General features: G+C 49.2%; 6 protein-coding genes across 6 annotated transcripts; 2 read left to right on the top strand and 4 right to left on the bottom strand.

Moving 5' to 3' along the window:
- BDV27DRAFT_27358 (uncharacterized protein) lies at positions 1-1,236 on the bottom strand. Its single transcript, XM_032076194.1, has one exon. The coding sequence runs from the start codon at positions 876-878 to the stop codon at positions 120-122; it is 759 nt and encodes a 252-aa protein (XP_031924621.1). The 5' UTR covers positions 879-1,236; the 3' UTR covers positions 1-119.
- Positions 1,237-2,219: 983 nt separating this feature from the next.
- Positions 2,220-2,732, top strand: BDV27DRAFT_160590 (uncharacterized protein; the record flags this gene model as incomplete). Its single annotated transcript, XM_032073055.1, has 1 exon — positions 2,220-2,732. The coding sequence occupies one exon, from the start codon at positions 2,220-2,222 to the stop codon at positions 2,730-2,732; it is 513 nt and encodes a 170-aa protein (XP_031924622.1).
- A 2,441-nt stretch (positions 2,733-5,173) lies between these two features.
- Positions 5,174-8,817, bottom strand: BDV27DRAFT_132880 (glycosyltransferase). The gene is made up of 8 exons (XM_032067976.1): positions 8,382-8,817; positions 8,072-8,316; positions 7,431-8,013; positions 7,142-7,378; positions 6,323-7,087; positions 5,792-6,263; positions 5,606-5,744; positions 5,174-5,546 (listed from the first exon to the last, which is right to left on the bottom strand). Exons 2-8 carry the CDS (start codon positions 8,193-8,195, stop codon positions 5,329-5,331), a joined length of 2,538 nt encoding a protein of 845 aa, XP_031924623.1. The 5' UTR covers positions 8,196-8,316; positions 8,382-8,817; the 3' UTR covers positions 5,174-5,328.
- A 366-nt stretch (positions 8,818-9,183) lies between these two features.
- On the top strand, positions 9,184-10,739 carry BDV27DRAFT_147725 (flavin monoamine oxidase family protein; the record flags this gene model as incomplete). Its single annotated transcript, XM_032070794.1, has 6 exons — positions 9,184-9,522; positions 9,590-9,911; positions 9,965-10,003; positions 10,034-10,249; positions 10,285-10,449; positions 10,528-10,739. The coding sequence occupies 6 exons, from the start codon at positions 9,184-9,186 to the stop codon at positions 10,737-10,739; spliced, it is 1,293 nt and encodes a 430-aa protein (XP_031924624.1).
- Positions 10,740-11,034: 295 nt separating this feature from the next.
- On the bottom strand, positions 11,035-13,377 carry BDV27DRAFT_27392 (uncharacterized protein). The gene is made up of 6 exons (XM_032076196.1): positions 13,289-13,377; positions 13,210-13,233; positions 13,030-13,151; positions 12,623-12,969; positions 12,290-12,573; positions 11,035-12,222 (listed from the first exon to the last, which is right to left on the bottom strand). The coding sequence occupies exons 1-6, from the start codon at positions 13,316-13,318 to the stop codon at positions 11,686-11,688; spliced, it is 1,344 nt and encodes a 447-aa protein (XP_031924625.1). The 5' UTR covers positions 13,319-13,377; the 3' UTR covers positions 11,035-11,685.
- A 492-nt stretch (positions 13,378-13,869) lies between these two features.
- BDV27DRAFT_27404 (bifunctional cytochrome P450/NADPH--P450 reductase) lies at positions 13,870-17,588 on the bottom strand. Its single transcript, XM_032076197.1, has 6 exons — positions 17,167-17,588; positions 16,990-17,101; positions 16,594-16,922; positions 16,131-16,516; positions 15,508-16,069; positions 13,870-15,455 (listed from the first exon to the last, which is right to left on the bottom strand). Exons 1-6 carry the CDS (start codon positions 17,513-17,515, stop codon positions 14,038-14,040), a joined length of 3,156 nt encoding a protein of 1,051 aa, XP_031924626.1. The 5' UTR covers positions 17,516-17,588; the 3' UTR covers positions 13,870-14,037.
- Positions 17,589-18,143: the final 555 nt, after the last annotated feature.

Here is an 18,143-nt window from a genome sequence, read left to right on the forward strand (position 1 = left end):
GGACGCAAGATCATCCTGCGGAACAGGCTGGGGTGGTCAGACCCTTTTACAAGTCTACAGTAGATTAAAATACGTTTAGAGTAGCTTACTGCTGTGTGTACTGTAATCCGAGCCGATGTTTATCCATGGTGTTGTATTTCTCGCCTGCTGGACGGAATGTCCTGTCTTCCCTTGGTGATGTCAGCCGACCACGGCGGGCCTTCAACGCGGACCTGGGGCAGGGACATGACCTGGGATAGACGCGAAGTGGAGGCCGGCGGCCATCGGTGAATCCCCGAGCGAGGGAGGCTGAGCAGCACCGAGCACCGCTCCAGAAGCCTCCAGACGAGTGGCCAGTCCGCCAGGCCGTCTAGGTCATCAGGGCTAATCCGTAGAGTGAATTCAGCGGACGATGGGACCTCGGCGGAGCCGAACGAAGCCAGGCCCGAGATCGATTCCAGCAACTGCACCCGCCGCAGAGCAGGAAAGGCGACGACGGGCCGCGGCACCTCCGCCACGAACTCGCAGTCCAACAGGTGGAGCTCCTCCAGATCCCACCCCAGGGAGGCCAGGATCTGATGTAGGTCCAGGCCGCTGGAAAACTCAATCTCGAGTTTCCGGAGTCGGACAGGTCGTCCGCACCAGCTAATGCTCTTCCGCTGCGCGCCCGCGATCGACAGAGAGCGGAGCTGCGGCAGTCGCTGGAACTGCAGCAGGGCACAGGGGCCCTGTCCCTGCCGAGGGCATTCCAAGCAGTAGCAACAAAAGTTCAACGCCAGCGTTTCCAGAACGGGAAGCGCCGGAAGCACGCACAACCCGGGTTCGTGTTCGATGCAGGAGATATGCAGCTGACGCAGGTGATGAAAAGTCATCGGAGCCGTCCAGATTCGGGGAGACATGAAGTCCACGCTCAGGCTGCGCAGCGACGGAAGGCCGGCCAGCCGCACCAGAAGCGTCTGGAAGCTGCCCAGGCTGGACGGATAGCTGATGCTGTGTCACGGTCAATCAGTATCAGAGATCGGCAGTCGACAATAAAGGGAGGTGTCCGCCGGGGAGAACATGCCTGAACGCACGGAGACGGTCCAGCGTGGCCAGGACGTCAAAGAACCCGGGCTCGAGAAAGTCCTCGTCGCCCCAGACATCCATCGTCCGAACGTGCGAAGACCACTGGGCCACCATCGCTAACAGGCGGCTGGACGACGGTGGGAAGCGCCGAGTGTTCAAGTCCGTCGCCTGCGCCCCATCGAAGCGGATCTCCACGCCGCGGAAGAGGGGGCGCGCCGAGGCAACGCGCAGTGCCTCACAGCTGTTGTAGACATTCCAAAGGTGAACTGCATCCAGCTAAGACGCCCCGTTAGCCAGCGAGGCTCAAAACGCACACAGTGGCCGCTGGAGGGAAGTGTCGCAGTGGCTTACATTCTGGAGGATGAGATCAAGGATCTCAGCCGGGAGAGCAAGAAGGGGCATGATCGAGGATTCGACGGCGCATCGGCATCCCAGACCCCTCGTGGGCGGCGGGTAGCCTGGAGGTGTACATATAGACCATTGGCCGTGCAGGAACAAACTGGCCAGGGGCAATGCCTCCGACACGGCTTCGAACATCCCAGGAAGCGGGATGGGCGTCAGCAGAGACCATTCAGGGAGCACCGCAAGTGCACCAAAGGTGGCGGTCGAGGAGCAAGCGAGTATTCAACGCAAGACAGTCCACCATCCACACAGGCGGTGGCGGGAAATCCAGCATAGGGCTGTTGAACACGAACGCGCTGCCCTCCCGCCACCCCGACCATGGGCAGTGCCTCGAAAAACCAATGTAGAGGGTCGCGCGAGATTATGTTCGGCAGCCCTCATGTGAGGACCTCAAATTTCATCCGGGCCCCAGGCGAAGAACGGGTCCCATGTCCATCACCAGCCTTGAACTTCCACCGCAAGGGTTTCTGAGCGGACCGCTTTTCTCCCCTCCCTGCGGTCTCCATAGTCCTCAGTCCTTCTCTCATGGTGATGTGCACATACGCTTGGCCAGTGTCAGGGCGCGCATCGGATGCGTTCTGACGCTAGTTTTCTCTCCGTCTGTGCGTGCGTCTTTCTTCAACAACGAGTGAGGTGGGTCTCGAGAGCCCCGCGGGTTTTCCCTGGTCCGGTGGGCAGCAGAAGGGCGATACACAAAGCTATAAAGAGACCGTAGACGGTGAATAAGATGGCCCTCCTACGGTTAATTGCCTCACGGTCTGTCGACAGAGACGATGGACGCCACGCAAACGGCGGCTGCAGCAGCGACGGAAGGCCGCGCTGATCCTGTCTCATGGCCAGGTTCAGGCTATCCCACATGGTCTTCCATCCGCTCGAATATCACCCGTCCTGATACTTTTCACGACCAGCAGTCACTGACCTTGGGGCAGCATTTACCGGCCTTATCACTGCCGCTGAAGCGCCACATCTACGAAACCGACGTGTTCGCAGGAACCATGGCCCCCAAAGCGGAGAAGAACGGAGGATCATCCCAGCGGGTCTGCTACAGATTCTGCGCCGACAGTTGCCGGAGCAGTCCCCCAGTCAACGGCATGGCGTCCAGCACAGACGCCGCCATCCGCCATGCACGAAATCCAGACCCCAAGCCTTACCAGCCCGTCGGCCGCACCATGGTATGCGATGGCGCCCTCTGGTATAACATACTTGTCAGTGTTTGGGAAATCATCTGCATTTCTGATGAGGCCAACTATAAGCCTTACTACAATAGTCGATGTGAGCGCCTTTGAGACTTGTTAATATAATGTTGATATTTAATACCGAGCATATCTGGACTTTTTCTTTAATTGGTGTAATCGACAAATAAGTACGAGATACCTTTGGAGTACCGATATGTTCCAACCCTAATGAAGCTAATGTCTTGTTTATTACTCCCCGTAAGCCCTTAAAAGGCAAATCACCCTGGCGAGCTTATTGGGACAAGCAAGTTCATGAAAAGGACTACCGCTATTTTACTAATAAGAAACTCCAAACTCCTATAGTAGTCGGAGTGCTCTCCCCCAAGCGAAGCCCTTCAGCGCAGAGTACATGAGGTGCATACTAGTTTTGAAGTGACAGTGTATGGCTCCGGAATTATAAAAATGCTGGGAGAAGCTGTCTCTTTTCGTATGGTGTCTCAGCGGAACAAGACACTGGCTATCCAAGGCTCTAAGAGTTACCAGATATTCGGGATCTCCTTGGAGGGAAATGGCCTTCCAAACTGGCACATTCTATAGATTGCACGGACGAAAATGAGGAGGACGAAATAATTTCGGGTATTCTATTCTTCTTTTCCAAGACTATTGTTGGCTCATCCCTTGCTTGGGCTGCAAGTAGGTATTCCCAGGTAGCACTCTTGGCAGAGTTATTGTCCGAGAGACAGCTAAGTTCAATTGTATCATAGACCTTTACTTAGCTGGTTCTGTCTTACTACATGCCGGAATGGGGTACGCGTACTTTGATCTTGGGATTCGAAAAATCTGCCAAGAACTTGGAGCGCTGGCTCGGAGTCCGATTGTCCGTCCCATCAAACCGTAGAAGGACCACCATGGTGGAGCCAGATGCGCTATATATGCACTGAGACATCAGAGCTATCACCTAAGAACTAGTTGTTATCTAAAACTGCGGGTCTGACAACCCGTCTGTAACTAAGGCAAACTCTAGGCAATGCAGTTTCTTATCGACGAGAGCGCTACATGCACAAACGTAACCTGAAAGCCCCGCAATCTAGTAGTTTTATCAGTGGGGCCCCCCATGAGAATTCCGCTTCTGATCTAGGGTCATGATGGCTACGACATAGGGATGCATCGATAGACCGAGTGCCGAAGTTGCAGTTCGGTGTTCGGGGGCTTAAGGTAGGATTCGCCACAAACGCCTCAGCCGACTTTTGGGTGGCATCTCGCTTATTTGTCCCAAGGGTCTGACGTTCGTATGACTAATCGCATCCGCGCTTGTAACCACTCTGCGTGTACACAGGTCATCTCCCCGCCACTGCGAGGTGGGATGACCCTTACCCCTAAAGCACGTGATTGCCAAGATAATTAGTAAGCAGAATAAGTCAGGTTAGGCTTATAAATCCTGAAGATTGTTACTGAATTCCAGTTTTTTTTGTACTGTATTTTATTATTTTAAGACAGCAGCGCTTAGAAAATATATAAAGTAGTTTTTAACTGATTTAGAACCAGTTAATAAGTAGTTAAAGTAGTTAATAAGTAGTTAAACTTCTATACTATTTTTATAGTAAATACTTATATTAACTAAGTACTTTACAAGTACTTAATCCTGGGAAAAGTAACTTATTATATTATATTCTTGCAGCTTGAGCTGATCTGCTTTGATCTTCCTTAGATATCAGTTATAATAATACTATAGTAGTGGCAAAGGGGGGGAATTAGGTAGTAGTACGTAGGTAAGCTGTAAAGGTCTTGTAAAGTTCACTTAGATTGAAATTTTTAGTGTTGTAGGTGTACTACCTGACCTGACGATCACATGACCAAAACCTGATTATTAAGCGCCTCGAGGGTGGCGCCACCTAGAAGTTGGGTCTAGCTGATCTGTAACCACTCTGCGTACTTCAATTTGATTCCATACCTACCAACCCGCGCCGCCTGCTAGTCTTTCGCTTACAACTCTTACAATCGGACCAAGATCCGATAGGAAGCAGATTTCGAGGTGACTTCATTTCGCTGCAGTGTAGATCGGCTTCTTTACTATATTATTAGGAGTCGACCAGTAATCAGAACTTAATACTTCTATCAATCTATTTGAGTTCATAATTTATTTATTCGGAACACATATATGACGATAACAACTCCAGCTATAAAAAGGTTGGGAGACCAATTTCTCTTGTTGGGGATGATTTCATACAATCGCAGCATACCAGCGGTAGAGAGTAGTCAGTAGATACGAACTATTGTCTTTGTAGTACCATTATTATGTACAGGTTACACGCTGCTAATTGTATCAAAAAAACAATGAACTAGTAGATCCTGTTCATATAATAGATATATTAATATTCAGTCTAACCGCCCCCTACACTAGTTTCGGGGTCGCGTATGGCGCGACCCCGAAACTAGTGTAGGGGGCGGTTAGCGGTCAATCTAGCATCCAAATCTTATAATATATTATCACTCACGTCTAAATCTGGGCTTCACTTGGCCTAGGGTTCGAAGGTTTCTTTTAGGTGAAATTCCTTATTCTTGCATTAAACCCATTAAACGGATGGAATATTAACATAGTAGGTATATGTCAAATAATGTAGAATAATGTAGATGATTCACTGTCCAGAGTTTTGCAAAGCCCCGACGCCTATTAATCAGAGCAACAGATGAATATTATTAAAGTATTTTATACTGCATTTTTGCGGATCTTCCAAAGTGCACCAGTCCTGTAAGACTTCCATTTCTCAAGCACCGCGTTTTTCTCCTCATTTGAGGCTGATCCCAATTCTGTGAATCCCTGGCTGATACGGGACTCGAATATATAGGCCTTCCGATCGGCACCATAGGAGCGTTCAATGCCTCGGTGTATACCTTTTAACGGGAACCCTAGCAGACCCCACAGCCCTAGTGCAAAGTCCGAAAGGTTAGTGAACTTTATGCATAATAAAATGAAAAGCACATACCCGCCTGGGGTTTGAAAAATATGCCTCCCAAACCTTTCCCTAGGCCTTTTGCCATACCACTGATTCTGTTGTCTTTCCATCCTTGCGCAGGGTGAGTTACTATTCCAGTAACGCCATCGTAGAAGCCATTGATGAAAACCTGAGGCATTGAGCACAGTTCTTTGTTTAACATAGGGCTACACTTACTTTCCCAGCCGCATGTAAGCCAGATCTGAATCCAATGATCTCCGGAGTATCTCGCACTGTTCGATCATGGTATAACCGTGGTATGTTGTGGAGACCGTGCGCTAGGAGGTATGTGGTGCCCATAGGGATCTGAATCAACCAGTTAAGGAATCGGCACTGGACATAAAATATATTTACCGCTGTCCGCTGGAGAAATCCTCGTTTATGGGCCTTTGGAATGGTTTTAGCATGCACATGTGTAGTTATATCTGGCGACTCTGCACTCGCTGAAGACACGGCCAGTGTTTGCAAAGCTGCTGTTTGGGCGTTGCAGGAATCCAAGTTAAAATGTGCCGCGACGCGGTCTGATACGGGCTGGGAAAAGATCCGCGTCATGTTGACAGGTAATTCAATGAACCCATTTAGAAAGTTATCTACCGCGCCTCCAAATGTCTCAGCTCCTGGGTGGATATCATACTGTTGTGCGCGGTATCTGGAAGCCATACAATTAGTTTGACGTATACCCTAAATGATCGAGTTCATGTTACTTTCAATTTAATGTGCTTGTGGGTGAGTTCCTTATTTTGGATCAATACAGCAGCTGCAAAAGCACTGATTACGGTTTTCGTCTCTCGAATGCGCCAGACTGCGGGGCGATTCGGGCACAGTGCGCATCGGAGTTGATCAGGTCTGAGCTGTTGATGGAAAGATTCCAGCGCAGCTTGTGCACCATCCTCCGCGTTGATTCTCTGACTGAGACTCTGGGCATGTTCAACGGTGGTAGGTGTTAAACAGAAGGCTATTGCGTTCGCTAGATTGTCGGCCGTCAGTGTCTTGTGCGGGATAGGTTCTGGGCCTGCACCGTTCTTTGCCACAAGAGAGCCCCAGAAAGGCTGATCACCAAAAAAGGGCACGACTAGGGTTGGTCTTCCCAGGGCGAGGCCCGTTGCAGTTGTCCCCGCCCCGCCATGGTGAACCACACAGGAGACGTGCTTGAATAGCCAGTGATGAGGGACGTTGTCAAGAAAGAATACATCGGGCCAATTGATTTGTTCTGCTCCCAGGCCACCCCAGCCTTTGGAAACGAGAGCACGTTGTCCAGTTAGTTTCACTGCGTTTAGAATTGTTTTTGTGAGCGCGTCTGGGTCATCCACAACTATGGAACCAAACCCAATGTAGATCGGTGGATCGCCTACACTAAGAAACTCAACGAGATCTTGTGGAGGTTTATACGTGCCATGTTCGGGAAGGAAGTTGAAACCAGTAATTTCAATGTGCTGCTTCCAGTCGTTGGGCTTGCCAAGTAATGAAGGTGACCTAGTTCCAGCATTAGGCTCTAGATATATATCTTTACAAGATGAGAAAGAGTACCATAGATAAGTGAAAGGAATTTGAAGCCGGTCAATCAAGGTTGACCCATTCAAATCATCCAGTTGGTCCAGCCCCAGCTCAAAACGACGAAAATCATTAATTAAGTCGCCAACCCCTTGCCAGATAAGCATCTCCGTGAGAACGTAGGAAGTGAGGTTTCCGACCGTGCGCTCGGTGCCACGAGATGCAATATTGGCTAGTGGGTGTGGGAACGCTTGCGTGGGCGACCATGGCATCCTGTTCCCATGTCAATACGCAATGGTCATGTAATTTTGGGAATTGGACCCACGTGAACATCATATGTAGCGGGACACCTAATTTCTCTGCACAGTGAATATGAGCAAAACTAGGCGGGTTTGCAATGATAGCATCGGCTACAAAGGGCGACACCGTTATGGGATCATTACTGATTGTACTGATCCCTTCTCCTGCCTCGAAGCATGATCGCCAGCAACCTCCAATAATGGCTCGGAGTTCCTTGCGTCGTCTGGTGACAGAACCGTCAAAGAGGCTCTCTATGTTCGGGATCAAGTAGGGATTTTTGACCATGAACGACATAAGCTCACCGGGATCACCCCCGATATTGAAGAATTCTAAACCATGCTCGTTAACAAAGTCACGGAACATGAGATGTGTTGCCAGCCGGACGCGATGACCATGGGCCTGCAGCGCCTTGCCTAGCACGATGAATGGCTGAACGTCCCCTCGGGAACCTACTACCTGTAGTAAGATGTTCAGCTTTAGAGGAAAATGGATAACTTCTTTGTTTCTCTGAGGAGCGAGAATTGATGGTCTGCGCGTGAGCGCATAGGCCAGCTGGACCACCCGCGGGATGCCCTCATCCAGGTCAATGTCTAAGCGCCCGTCTTTCTCTATACAAAGGTTAGAAGTTATGTATTTTCATGCCGTAGGGCTTTGCAGATATTATACTTGTGATTATAGTCCCATTTCCAAGGCCTGTAGAGCTCGATCTTCGAGCCCTTAGCCAGGCCGGAATTTGCGGACACGGGAAGGTTGCAACGAAATTCGACATTGCCTCGGTCTGATTTGGCATATTTGAAGTTGACTGCCTTCCAATAGACAGCTCGCATCAAGGCAGTTGAAATCACTGATTTACACCGAGTAAGAGTGGCGAGCTTTGCGGATTCCAGTAGCCAGTTCGTGTATGCCCTCGACTGCTGTTATGTCAGATGATGCAAAGATGATAAGCAAGACGGGCAGACCAAATGCTAACACTAACCAGCGCAGTTCATGGAAGGTAATTATATAAACCACATGATCCCGTGCAAATGTTAAACTTTTTTTCTGAACTTGGCCTATCGAGAGACAGCGCAGAACTATCCCGCCCCAACGGAGTCATCCATGGCATCGAGTTGCGATTCTGGAGGAGGGTTTGCAGGACACAAATGATGGTCCGTGACATCATAGGTGGTTCTTGGCGCCCATTCTCTGGCCTCAAATTGCAACAGATAACTGAGGCCCCGTGAATATGTAGGGTTTTTCTTTTTTTCACTTTTTATAGTGTAGTGGACATTGACTGTATTCAGTACGTTATCAAAGAACTTCCTGCTTTAGCGTGTAAGAAACTACTATCTTTTTAGTACAGAATGTCGGGATTTCGGAGCTGAATCCGGGGCCGGGCTCCGATAATCCGCACACGCGGAGACATGGACAAGAACTACAATCGAAGAACAAGTGCTAAGAATGTGACATATTAATGAAATTTTCCGTAATGCTGGCGAAAAGACAAAACGAGCGCTGGAACCCGAGCTCTCGGGATCATGTGTCCGTTGGGGGCCGAGTCTGTAGAAAGACTCCGCCACGCTGCCTTATCTGAATCTATCAACTGATAACTAAGCGCGCTTATCGGCACCTAGATCCCTCCACCGCTTCTGGATGCCGAGGGTGTTTACATCAGGTGAACCAGAAGTATTTGGTCATTTATGCGCAGCAATGATTGCTAAAGAATACTCACACTTGCTTAACTCTTGCGTTCAAACAAAAATAGTCTCGTCCTTTGACAACCTACGTTGCAATCCACCATGTCCTCCTCAATGGTGCCCACCGTTGTGGATGTACTCGTCGTCGGTGCTGGATTGAGCGGGCTCCGGGCAGCTCTGACTGTCCAGGCAGCTGGATTGTCCTGTGCAGCCATCGAAGCAACTGATCGTGTAGAAGGAAAGACACTCACTGTATCATCTAAACTAAGTGACCCAGGGGTCAATGACGTTGGCGCCGCCTGGATCAATGACACCTCCCAAAGTGAGATGTACAAACTCCTCCGACGATACGGCCTCCAAGGAGAATTCCAGATTGTTAAAGGACAAGATATCTACCTGCATCCAGATGGAGCTATGATGTCTCCCCATGGGGAACTGCTGGTAAGGCCGTAGCCTTCTCCGCTATATACTCATCCAAGACCGCTGATCATGAGCCGGACAATAACAGGTCTCCCGGAACGACAAGGCAGTATTGTCTGAGGCCTTCATAAGTATTCGGCGGCTCATTTTAAATACCAACTTAAAAGATCCAGTCTCGAGCCTCGGTGGAAAGGAGCTGGACCAACTGACATTGCAAGACTACTGTATTCGGACGTTTCAATCCGAGTTTATTACTGAGGTCTTCAACACAATTAGCCAGTCTCTGTTAGGTCTTGACAGTGATGAGATTAGTATGTTGAGCTTTGTTCACTATTGCAAATCGGGTACCGGAATCGATGCTTTGATCTCGGATGGCAAGGATGAAGCTCAATATCTCAGACTCAGACAGGGTAAGAGCATCAGTATTGTGTGGATCCGGCTTATAAGTGATGCTTTGAGACAGGTGCTCAGTCATTTTCCACGAATATGGCGAAGGAGCTGAGTCCAGATTAGCTCTACCTTTCCACTCCAGTCACTGAAATTAAGCAGTCTCCGACCAGTGGCCTATACACAGTGGTATCCAAAAGGGGCAGGCTTTTTAGTGGAAAAAAGGTCATTCTCACTAATGCCTCACCGCTGTACCCAACAATTCGCTTTGACCCTCCGCTCCCTGAGTCGAAGCAACGTCTTGCTAAAAAGAATATGCTTGGTTACTATAGCAAGATCATCTTTATTTTGATACGCCGTGGTGGCGGGCATCAGGTTTCTCAGGAACAATCCAAGCCCGTGATGGCCCAATCCTATTCTGTGTGCACACCAGTATTACTGATGATGCTCAGTGGTCGATCAGCTGCTTTATGGTTGGTCAGCGCGGGCGCAAATGGTCTCAGTTATCAGAGACAGATAGACGTCGCTCCGCTTGGGAGCAACTCTGTACCGCATTTCGGAGTGCCAAGGCCCTGTCAGGCAAGGACTTCCCCACTCCGGAGCCGATTAATGTTGTTGAGTATTAGTGGCCTAAGCAAGATTACTTCCACGGTGGTCCTTGCCCTGTGGCTCCACCAGGCCTTCTGTCTTCGATTGACGGCTCTGCCTCCCGGACACCATTCGGAAGCGTGCATTTTGTGGACACGGAAACTGCATTGGAATGGAAGGGATACATGGAAAGGGCAGTTCGTTCCGGTGATAGGGGCGCTAGTGAGGTTATCACGGCGCTTCAGTGGGAGTCCAAGTTCTGATTTTAGTATGAAGGTGGTAAACAGGGTTAGGATGTGAAATTCAACCTTACGACCAGCGTATGGAATCTGTTCGTGTTGATCTCCGTACCTTCATTATGTCCACAGTAGTTATATTGTGCATTTAAGTCAATGAATCGTCCGCGTTTGTCTGATAATGCTACTTCCGATTACTTAGTGTGCTGTGATGCATAAATCTTCGTGGATGTAGGCAAATACAGGTCTGTGGCCGGTTCGCTTGAAGGGGATCTTGTGGCTAATTGGCAAGTTAAGCTAATGTTGTGGACCTCATATGATGAATAGATTTTAAGAGTTGTATATAGTGTACATAGTATCAGACCTATTTTAAGTTGTGTAGTAATACCAGTGTCCTAGTTGTACATGTTGAGCTTCTCGAAAGAGTGCCGCTCCGGAAGGAAAACAGGATGAAGGATGCTGAGAAGAACACGGGTATTTCTTTCGGCGTAGGAACAGTGGTGTATTGAGTTCATGTTCCTGGGGTGGATCCGTCCAACCTATGCATTGCTCCGTCCACACTTTTTTGCTTGACTCGTCAAAGCTTCCATAGTTTCAACAATGGGCGTTAAATCCCTCCCAGCCTGTTTCAATGCGATTGCGAATACATTTCGAATCTTTTCAAGTAGAGCAAAATCCATGCATCTTAGGTCGGCATCACATACCTTGTGTAGGTTTTCGTAAAGTGTGAGGATAGCAATGAAGGGCCGAAGAATGAAAATCCGCCTGGTGATGGGACTCGACGGTATCGGCATGACCATAGCCAGCATTACCTCAACAGCGCGTCGTGCCGCCCATACTGCTCGTTTCCAGTGATGGCAGGACGGCGTTGGAGAGAAACATGGCAGTCGGCTGTTCATGAGGATTATCGTATTGTATCCTGAAAGGATAGCCTCCGCCAAGAATACTTTCTCAAGAGGCGTCACCCCACAGCCTAGCCAGTCTTCCTGAGGACCGAGAACATGAGTAAGTATCCGCACGGAGTGAACGCCAAGTGGGGTGAGAGGTGACAGACAAGATGCCACTCCTTCAGACTAGACTCGATCTCATTGCACCTTAACTCAGTAAAACTCAATAGATCATAGAAAGGATCTGATTTAGACGCATCAAGGGCGTTTAAGTATTCTAACCCAATGAAGGTAAAACGGGCATTGGCAATAAACGAGGCTTTGCTGACGGAAGGGTGGCTGTCCTCATCAATTTCCGGCTTGGAGTTCAGCCATGGCATATTAACAATCCAATCTTCCGCTGACACAGCTGAAGACATTCCATGGAATAGGCGGAAGTTTATGTCTGCCTGGATCAATTGCCAGAAGCCTTGTCGTTTACGCTCGAGGCTTGCATAGTCCCGAATGTGATCAGTGGTATATTTGTCGAGGATATGCAGGCGAAGAAGCTGCGCTAATTGACATGCCTTTCGGTGAAGTAGCCAGCTCAGCTCAAAATCCTGGTTCTCCATTGCTGCCAGAGACTACGAGACGCAATTAGCTATTTGGATTCTGCAGGGGTGGTTTCAGGGAGCTGCATATCGATCATACCATTCCTAAGGCTCCGACAAAGTATGCTGTAGTAGCAGTAGCTTCTTGGTGCCATTCAGGGAGTATTTTGAGGCACTTTAGGTATAGGCGTGAGGCAAGGTCACTATCCTCGACTACCTCGCCGCCCTCCAACAAACAACCTTGATACAAGAGAAGAAAGTAGACAAGTAGAATTGATTTGTCGGTATGCACGCTTGGCTTGCGCGTCATGTATGGTAGTTTCTTCATCAGATCAGCATCTATGAGGCTGACAAACAGTTCGTCCCCAAGCTGCTGCAAGCAATCTTTATATTGTCAGGCCTTAACCCAAAAAGATCATATAAGGCTCCTTACTCTCTACCATGGCCTTCGCTCGCACCGGAGCTATAGGTACAAAATCATCCAGGTTGGCCATTGGTAAGCACTCTAACCGAAGCGTCCCAGACCTACGGATAGCATTTGTCAGTTGACTTAGTATTTCGTTTTCAGGCCAGTCGCTAATTATTGTGTTGGGTTGTACTCCTTTCACAACATTGATCAAGACAGGTACCTCATCTCGGTTTCCCAAAGAGACCCCATTTCGCGGCAATCTGTGGCTAGGAGAAGCTAACGTAGGACGTGCGGGCCTATTCACAATGCTGTTGATCTGGTCCTCAAGATACTGTATGCGGGCCGAGAGGGCGTCTGAACAGTCAGTCAGGCTAGAAAACAATAGATTAGTATAAGATGAACACCCAAGCATGACGAAGTATCACACTTGCTTGTTCGGATCAAGGCCAAGGGCAGCAGCCTTCGCGACTCGCGGACGACGCTTATTGTACTCGCAGCGTATCCCTGCAGCACGACACCGGTCACACCCGCGTTCCTCTTTGCTGCACCGAACCTGTCGTATATATTAGAACAAAGAAGGGTGACCAAGGTTTAATGAATGGTAGCTTGACCTTCCTAGACTGACATCTGACACACTAAAGTCTCCTTAGCTGTTCGTACGCCCGACTCCCAGTAAAATAGTGGACTTACCGCTAAAGGGTTGAGCTTTAGGGCATACATTTGCGTATAGATACACTCGACCAGTGCTTGTCCACGGGGATGGGAAATGGATCGCCTCCAATATATAAAGCCGACCTGGATCGCCACTAGACCCTGTCATGATATCATGCTGGTGCCCGATTGGTTTCACTTCCGCCTTTGGGGTCGCCAAGCCCCAAACCTTCGGGGGCCGCGGTATCCGTGGCCCCTTTTTGAGGGCTGAGAGATCCTTTGAAGAGATTCTGTTGGAGAAAAGTGGCGGCGTCTGTAGCTTTTGTGCAGGGACCAATACTGGAAATTATATTACACGCAGGACCCATGGTCGGCTGCTGTCCATTGTGCGTACTTGCCAGGGCCTAGTTCAACCCTGTCTGAGTCACCAAGGCTGCTTTATCCACTGTTACAAAGAGATTTCTCACGGTCTGTATGATAACTTTCTTCCTTCTCCTTGTTCGATGTTTTAATGGATTGCCATTTAAGATATAATTTGTGCATTTAAGGTGCACAGGATCATCACAGTACTGTTACCATCAAGCGAACTTGATAAAGAGGCATGTCAAAAAGGGACCCTAGAAACAACTAGCCTATTACATTTAAACAGATCCGGCCTTTTTAGTAGCCCTTAAAATTGCTGGTCCTTCCCTTTGTGCTACGGTTTCCTATGAACAGGTCCTTCCTGGTCTGTAATTTTACTTTGTGTCATCCTCGGGCCCCAATACCATCAGGCAAATACACCGTCTTCACGAAAAGATATCAGCGTAGTAGCGGTCCCCTTTCAAATCTTGCACCCACTTCAAGGCCGTCTCCTCATCCTCTCCCATAGAGTCCGCTCGGATTTTCCCCATGGTCTTCTCAATAGCTGCACCAACCTGACCCGAGCCACAAATATAGATCTTGGCGCCCCTATCGAATAGCGCGCCCGTCTCCTTCCGGTCCATCCAGATACGATCCTGAACATGCTTACAATTTTTAGACGCCTCCGGTTGCTGTGAATAGGTTCGTCGAACGTCCACAACACCTTGTGTTTGCCACGCGTCAAATTCCTCCCGATACAGGTCGTCCTGGCCGGGTTGCCTACAACCATAGAAGAGGAGCGAGGGCCCAACCGCTGTACCGCCCGCCTTTTTGAGCGCGCGTTCCGCAACAAAAGCACGGAAGGGCGCTAGCCCAGTGCCAGAACATGCCATAATAACAGGTGTCTTGGGGTCAGCGGGAAGGTGGAACCCAGCACGGCTGGGCCGCATGCTGATTTGGAGATGATCGCCCACATTAAGACGTTCCATGTAGTTACTGGCCACGCCGAGAAATCGATGGCCCTGCCGGCTACCTTTCGATGGCGCGTCGATAACGCTATAGGTCAGGCTGCACTCATACTCTCGGTCTAGCGGGGTTGAAGAAATGCTATACTGTCGCATCCGCATCGGCGGCACAGAGGCTAGATACTGCCCGAGAGTAAACATTGCGCTGGGGTAATCCTCCAGTAGATCCAGGAGCGTGACGTTGGATCCCTGAAAGTCTTCCCCTCCGATGCGCTCCTCCAGCTCCCGTGCTAGCCCCTCATCCGAGATTGACTTAGCGAGAGCCGTTGCCGCGCGGCCAGTCACAGGTTGGCCAAGCTCTAGCATCCCCGAGAGCACGTCGTTTACACTGAGAGCCACACCAGTGGGCAGAGACGTGGGTGTGGACGGGTTAATGGTTATGGTGGCGTCCCATGGTAACCGGAAGCGTTTCATAACACGGCGGACTGTTTCTGGTGGGTTGAGCGGCAGCACGGCCAGATAGTCGCCGGCACGGTATGTAACTCCAGTTGGCAGGCGAATTCCGATGTGCCGTTTTCTAGGTGCTCCGGGTTTCGTCAAGAGACGAACTTCACTGACCTCGGCATCCTGCACGTCCTGCCGAAGCAGTGACGACCGGGCTTGAGTATCCACTTGGATCTTCAATCCTCTTTGGCTGAAGTCGTCGCTATCATCTCTCTGACCGGTTAGCTTATGCGCTGATGGCCAAAAGCTCTTGTCCTGCCATCGGTCGAATGCGTCGAAAATATTTCCCTGCGTGACGTCGACAGCCACTCTCTTTGTAACCTGCTCTGCTCCAGCCTTCGATAGTATGTCATCAATTAATGTGGGAATTCTTTGATAAGTTGAACGCCATTCCTCTAAAAAAAATGTCAGGATATAGAATAGTTAGGGCAGGATGTCTTCACTTACTGTTCCCAACGCCGAATACGCAGTATCGTACGTCCTTGAATGTCGATGAATCACAAGACTTAAGCCATTCAGTAAAGTGCGCGGCGTTATCTGGGGATTGCCCTTCGTATGTCGCTGTGATAATAACGACCAGATCCTTCTTCGGGAGAGCCTCAGTCGCGCTATCCAAGCTTTTGACCGTGGCGGAAAAACTGTGTTCTAGAGCCGAGGAAGCCAGCTCTTGGGCCAGCGCTTCACAGGTTCCTGTATTTGACCCATACAGAATGAGAAGCGGTGTGGTGTCGCCTGAAGCGGGTGCTGGAGGTTCCTCCGTCTTACGTGGGGCTTCCGATAATGGAGACGAAATCCCCATCCCGGATTGTTCAAAGACGTCAGGATCCCTGACTCGGGCCCTCATATAAAAATCCTTTGGCTTAATCGTAAGGGTGGTTTTAATCTGTAATTGATAAGAAGGGTTGTCTTTAGTAAAATGGAACGCCCGGAGCAGCGATGCGACTGTAAGCAAGGCCTCCTGCCAAGCGAAAGGGCGACCGATGCACGCACGCATTCCGTTACCAAATGGCTATCCCTGGTAAGCCAAAATTTATCTCATTAAGCAGAGGTTAGTGGGGCTGTGCCCTTACCTTCCAGCAATTAGGAGGAAGCTCCCTGAACGCCTCATCCAGCATCCGGGATGGCTTAAACTCTTCCGCGTCTGGCCCGTAGACTTCTGGGTCACGGTGAAGTAGCCCAAGCAGCACATCTACACATTCCTTGTCTTTGACAACGTATCTTTCGTCAAGGACCTGATCGCCTTTTGCTCGAACAGTGAACGCTGGTGCCGTCGGATGGAGGCGAAGCGTCTCACGCAAGCAGGCCTCCAGATATGGAAGCTTTGACATATGATCGATTGTTATAGTCTGTTTTCCAATTACTCTATCGACTTCCTCTTGCGCCTTTCGATAAGCCTCGGGGTTTTCGAGGAGTTCGTAAAACAAGAAAGACAGCATCCCAGACGTGGTCTCATGCCCTGCACAATGATAAGTATATTTATTGAAGAAAACTGGGGAATGGAGGATAAAGGGATATTTAGGACAAGTAGCATACCAGCAATCAGGAAAGTGATCATATTCCGAATTATTGTATCATCACTCAATTGCTCCCCAGTCTTCTTATCCTTGTTGAAGATTAAAGCGTTAAGCAGATCCTTCTTTTCCACTGGAGCCCGTTTTCGTGACTCCAACAGCTCCCTAGAGATAGACACCAGCGTTTTTATGTCAGTACGATACTGTTTCTGTTGCTCCCGGAAGAGGCAGTCAGTGAATCGTGGGCGTAGAGACCGGGCCCACGATTCTGTTAGCAAGCCATTCATTGCTTCGACGAATGGATGCTGTTTCTCGTGATAAAATGAGTTAAATCGATCCCCCATCGCACATCTACCGCATAAATATACTAATTAGTCACAACAGGTACCCTACTATCACATAGGAGCAAAACACGCACAGAGCAATTGAGTCCAATGTTAACCTCGTGAAGTCGTCTGCAACATCGATCGCCGTGTTAGGGCCAAATCGTACCCATTTGAGTACCATTTGAGTGACAATATCTTGCATCTCTATTAACCGCATAAAGTTAATCACTATATGTTGAAGCGGCCAATATACTGCGACTTATGCTTACCTGGAAACATTGCTCGTATGGAGAGCGGACCAAAAGCTGGCATCAAAGTGCGGTGTGCGATTTCCCAGTTGTGTTCCCCGGGGTAGGCTGTAAACAGACCATCTTTGGTCGCATTGCGGATTTCATCAAGTGGTCCAATCACTGCCTTTTGGAACTTCGTCTCGTCGAAAAGGTCGCGTGCAAGTGCATAGTTTGCTACAAATATTGCGTCCTTGGGGAGGCGGAGCTTAAAAATCGGCCCATAGGTGCTTGCAATACGCCCAAAACTCTCGAAAGGGTGCTCCATGTCTATATCCATGATATTACCAATAATTGGGTAACCATCTGGGCCAGGAATTGGTTCAGCCATGGCCAGAGATATTTCCAATGTGCAGTTAAATAAAAGTAGACGCGTGAGGCTTCTGGTTAATGTGTAAATTTTTGCATAGCTAGGTTGGGACCGAGGGTTTCTGTTACATTTATATGCTGCATGTGGCTGAGAAATTTGGGCCTATATTCCTGTGTATCCCGTATCAATGACGAATAACAAAATGTTACAAGAAGGTTTAAACGAATTACAAAGGGCATACACATCTAAGTTTGTGACGCACCGATCGGGACCGAAAGGCTATGCATGACCCACTCCCCCTCTCGGACCACACCACTAGCGCACCGAGGCATCCTCAATCCTTCCTATCTGTTGCTCTACTTAGTGGAGCCAAACCTAAGTTACAGCTTTGAGATCAGAACCCACCAAGAACCACGGGACCGGCAAATGGTACAGTACCAAACGCAAGTCATAAGGCCCAAGATCATATTTATATTCGTCATTTATGACGAAGGTAGGAATCAATTGTTTGGCTGAATTTAATATGAAGCCTCCAGTATCGAATACAAATCGAGAGGCGCGGGAGAGAGGTTATTGTCAGGGCCTAGGCCGAATCCTGCCTGAGGCACCAAGTCTACTTTATTCACGGTTGATCCAATCTTACAACACA

Source organism: Aspergillus caelatus, assembly GCF_009193585.1.
Source record: "Aspergillus caelatus strain CBS 763.97 unplaced genomic scaffold BDV27scaffold_169, whole genome shotgun sequence".
NCBI classification, from domain to species: Eukaryota; Fungi; Ascomycota; class Eurotiomycetes; order Eurotiales; family Aspergillaceae; genus Aspergillus; species Aspergillus caelatus.